Genomic DNA, 4,884 nt, shown 5'->3' on the forward strand with positions numbered 1-4,884 from the left:
GGAAACGATTTTCAGTGATTTATCTTATTATTCACATTGTATTGCAAAATAAATCTAATATTTCAAGTCGGAGACATGCTCGAGTAAAGCTGGCACAGTGACATATTTACCATTATGCTACATCATCCCTCATTTTATTAGACTTCTTTATTGTTTTGAGACACAGTCATTTTTTGTTGTAAAGTCCATTCTCGCTGAATACAGGATTTAATTTGCTCATCAGTCTGCTTCTTGTCCTTTGATTCTTGTCTCCATGCTTTGTGATGGCTCACACACACACACACACACACACACACACACACACACACAAGGTACTGTACCTGTGAAACTTCACTGTTAATTGAATCAGGCCTTTGTCTTCAGAGTTCATATATGAGTTCTTCCACGTGCAATCAAGTTTCAGGATGCAGTAACGGACTCTGTTGAGTGACACTGCTTTTCTGAGGTAAACTGGTAAAGTAAACCTAAATTGTGTGGCCAGGACAGCTTATCACAGTGCTTGAAGGTCATGCACATTCACCTGCAGACTCGCTTTGGGCTGTCAGCATTTTGAAAATACAGTGTATTGTGTTGAACGTTTCAGCCACAAGGAATTGTGGGAAGGTATCATCTCCAACAACAAACAAAAAGGTAGAAAACTTTTTCAACCGGTATCTCTTGTCTTATTTTTTCCCACAGTTTTCAACACAAAAATTTCAATTTTTGAGCTGAATGGTAATTATTGAAAATGCATTCATTTGTATTTCAATAAGCAGATTATTATATCCTTTATTTTTGTGTCCTCACATTTTTTTAACATCAAATTTTTGTTTTTATCATTTGGAAACTGATTACTTTCAACCCTTTCAATACTCTCAACACCCCCCCAATTTGTATTACATTCAATCTATTATTAGGTAGAAATCCCTAATTCATTTTTAAAACTGGGGGAACATAATTTGTAACTATTTACTTTTTCTTTTGTGGATGGCAATATCCTCTAGGAAAATTTGAAGAAGGAAGAAGTAGTTAATTTGGCACAGAGTGACCCAGTACCTGGAAATCTAATAAAGCCTGAGCGCCTGCTACGTCACATCCAGTCTTTCTCAATTGTTTGACTAGAAGGCTGCTCGCTCTTCCAATTTCTCTGTACAAATCCTCGCTCCATTCTCTCAATAAAAGAAGACCCCTCCTGCACAAACACTGTGCCTTCAAATACACTACAAGAATGTGCTTCTTACCTCTATTCATTCAGTTCCTCTTATATAAATGTAATATCTTCAGTACTTTAACATGTCAAAATGTGTGTTTTGTTCTGCCGCTGAAACAAAAGGGTGTTTTGCTTTATCTCTTTATTAATTTCTTTGGAAGCTACTTGAGGTTTTAATATTCTGCTGCTTATCCTATATTTCTTTTAACATGCAGTGATGGAGAATGGTTTGTTTCCTCATAAATCTAATATTAAGTAATAAAAAAGGACTTAAGCACTCTTAAGCATATAGGAGATACTTGAAGAAATTGCATAACTGTTTGATTAAAAGCTTAAAAGATGATCTCCTTGTTCGCAGTAACAATGCTAAACTCATAAGCTTCTCTGTGTGTGACTGTTGTGGTATTTTGTTTTTTGTTGTTTTTTTTTTTTTTTTGCCCCCCCCCCCCCCCCCCCCTTAGAAACGGAGAATAAAGCGAAGGCACCTCCGGTTGGTTTTTATTGTGAAGATATGAGCAACGTAAGCTTTGTTGTACTGCTTGGAATAAATCTTAAAAAACGTAATTAACTCTGTTCACCCCATCAAAAGAACCTGTCAAGATTTTTTGAAGCTTTTGACAGATTGTTGTGAATTTTTGTGACTGTTCCTTCTTTTTATATATAATTCAACTTCAACTCTTTATTTCTTTCATTTAATTCAAATCCAGTGTTTTCATTTGAAAAGAGATGAAATTGTGATAACTCTAAAAAACCAACTACATTGTGTGGATGGACCACAGAGGCTTCTCAGTACAGTCACAACACAGAAGTGAAAGGAACACCTCCTTGTACTGTTCAGGGATGAACATACGGGGTCAGTGTTGCAGGAGATGTAGGGAAAGATACCGGGACATTTCCGTGTCGGTGAAGGAATCTGAATCATTGTAGGTGATACTCAGAGCAGTCTATTGTTAGAAAAGAATTGCAATTAGAGGCCTAACAAGGTTCAATCATGATCCCTCCAATTACTAGGACTTGGGTTTGTTCTCATCAGATGAGCCTTACATCTTCTCTGCCCTTTACCTCCCGCTCATTAGCATAATCCCCCGGGAATATAGAGGATAATGAGCCGAACTGCACCTTCCGTAAACACACAATGCTGTGTGTCTGCGGGTAGTGTGTGGTAGTGGTTCCTGCTCGCTGTTTTCATGGTTCATTAGAGAAACCTCTGCATGATTCCTCTGGTTCTTCTTAATCACCCTTGTGACTCAAAACTCTAATCAAGATCCCTTCTGTACTTCACCGGCAGTGTTGCACGTGATCTCTCTCACACATTTCCAAACTCATCTGCATTGCTGAATATTATTTTTTTCCCTCTCTCATATAAGTACTTGTATGTGGATTAGAGTTGGTTATCGGTCAGTACTGGTAGTCTTATCATATGCGGTTATTGATTATTGTTAATGGTTGGATAATTAGTCCCTTCCAACATACTGTAAGGTGGTGGGAATCTTGAAGAGCTCACAAATGAAATACAAAGAGCTGCAAGATGACTAATGTAACAGGAAAAAATGGCATAGTTCTCTATCTATTATTTAGTCTGAGCATGGAGGTTCATTTTCAGCCTGAGGATCAACGATTGTATGAAAAACTGGAGTTTGTCTCCTCAAAGGATATATCTAGCAAGAAGCTCATTACTGCTGTGTGTGAGATGGTATGTGTTGTAGCTCGAAGCAGCTCCCATACAACGATGAAGAGTCCTGAGGTCACACACTCCAGGAGAAGAATAACACAGAACCAGTGTAGTAATTGGATTTTTTTTTTTTATATCTTTCTAAACAAATATGTTCCTGATACTTCTTTGTCCTGATAGTGAGACTATTTCAGTGGCTGCAGATATGACATACAAATGCTTTTAAGAGTACGGTAACTGTTTGAACCTTAATGACTTTTCACTGAAACCTGTTAATGTGCCAGTGCTCTAATAACAGTTTCATCACGTTTAATGGTTGGTTGTGGTTTGGGTGACTGTAATGGCGCCATCCTTTGCTCCTCTCTTACAGTAATTATTATGGCCACTTGAGGGCTGTCTTGAACATAAATGCATGCACTTTTGGAGTATTTGGTAGCTTGTATAATGTCTCTCACAATTTTTAACAGCAACAATAAGATGCCATGATGTGGATACAGGATCATACTAACTGAAGCTAAAGGGGCCACTAGCAGGTCAATTTTGTTACTTGTAGATAGAGCTAAAGTGACTATTCAGCCTGATTTCTAGCCTTTTTGTGAAGCTATTGCCAACTAGCTGGTTGCTCTAGCTTCATAATTATGTAATAGGCGTTATTGCCTAGTGGCATCTGTTTTATCAGTGAACACTCATTCAGGAAATGAATAAATGTATTCCCTTTTTTTCCAGCACTGTCCTCAAACTGATGCTTTTTTATGAGAAATACTCATTCTTACCTGTTTTGACCATCTCTAATATGGAACTTAAAATGCTCTAATTGTTCACTGCTAACATATATATTCCTATTTACTTTGTTTTTAGGACTTATAAGATAAGCTGCTGCTCCGTTTAATTGAATTTAAAAGAAGCTGGGCCTTATATCTTTATCTCATGATTCTTTTTCCAGCTACTCGTCTGCCTGCAAAGGGTCCCACCACAGGAACCATCATAGGAGCCATCATCGGGGTCATTATACTCGTGGCCATCATTGGAACGGGCATTGCAATGTACCGCAAGCACAAAAACAACGTACTCGGTGGAGAGTGAGTATCCGTGTAACCTACTGAGCGTGAATTACTGTTTCACTTCAGTTCACTCTTGATTTTATTTATTTTTTTGTCTTTTTATGCCTGTGCATTTTGTTCTTTTTGTCCTTTGGAAATTGCTACCCTTAGAAGAAAAGTCACTGTGCATGCCTTGTATATGTTTGGCTCAGAGTGACAGCTGTGTTTGTTTTTCTTGCGTTTTAGTGGTCCACCCAAGTACAAACCGCCTCCTCCCAAGAAGACTAGCAAAGCTTCCAGGGTGAGTTACCAAAGACAACAGGATCATGATCTAGAGAGTTGTTTCATGAGAAGTAACAGAATCTGTCTGAGCTCTTCAAATACACTGACTTGTGTGTCTGTGTCCCCAGCAACCGAACTTGAGTCATGCGGCAGAAGACACAACTCTGCAAACCCAGAACCAGTTCACCCAGAACGCAGAGCCAGTCACGGTGAGGACACTTGCTGAACTTGAATAAGTAGCTGACTTACAGCCGAAACGCAATGAATTGAGTCTATATTTGTCATAATGTTTGGGAACAAATCTTGAGCATTTATAGACCAGTCTGAACTTCCTGAAACTTCAAACAACTTTTTTTTTTTTCATCAAACTACATGCTTTAATGTATTTCTTTTTTTATCATTTGAGACCCAATTGTCCCTTGCAATAATCCAAAGTAAACTCGTAAAACATTGTTGTGCAGATTTCTTCCCGTAGTAACAACTAAGGCTCACACAAACTGTGGATTATATGTTATGTCCAGTCTCCAACAACAACCAATCAGAAACATGGGTTCTTGAGTTTGTGTGGATATGTTTAACTTCTGCAGTGTAACATCGACTCTTCATAAAATGAACACAGAGTAACATCAGTAAATACGTGCATATACAGTCTTACCAGTCGTGGTACCAGATCTTTTATTTCGTCCTTCAATCGAGAAAAA

The 4,884-nt window shown here is 38.1% G+C and overlaps 1 protein-coding gene across 1 annotated transcript in view; it reads left to right on the forward strand.

Moving 5' to 3' along the window:
- si:ch73-22o12.1 (nectin-2) overlaps positions 1-4,884 on the forward strand; it is a 90,604-nt gene that overhangs the window by 81,910 nt on the left and 3,810 nt on the right. The window contains exons 7-9 of the mRNA XM_061717145.1: positions 3,805-3,940; positions 4,148-4,202; positions 4,312-4,392. Of these exons, the coding sequence (XP_061573129.1) occupies positions 3,805-3,940; positions 4,148-4,202; positions 4,312-4,392 (272 nt within the window). The remainder of the gene's footprint in view (positions 1-3,804; positions 3,941-4,147; positions 4,203-4,311; positions 4,393-4,884) is intronic.

Source organism: Cololabis saira, chromosome 3 (genome assembly GCF_033807715.1).
Source record: "Cololabis saira isolate AMF1-May2022 chromosome 3, fColSai1.1, whole genome shotgun sequence".
In the NCBI taxonomy this organism is placed as follows: domain Eukaryota; kingdom Metazoa; phylum Chordata; class Actinopteri; order Beloniformes; family Belonidae; genus Cololabis; species Cololabis saira.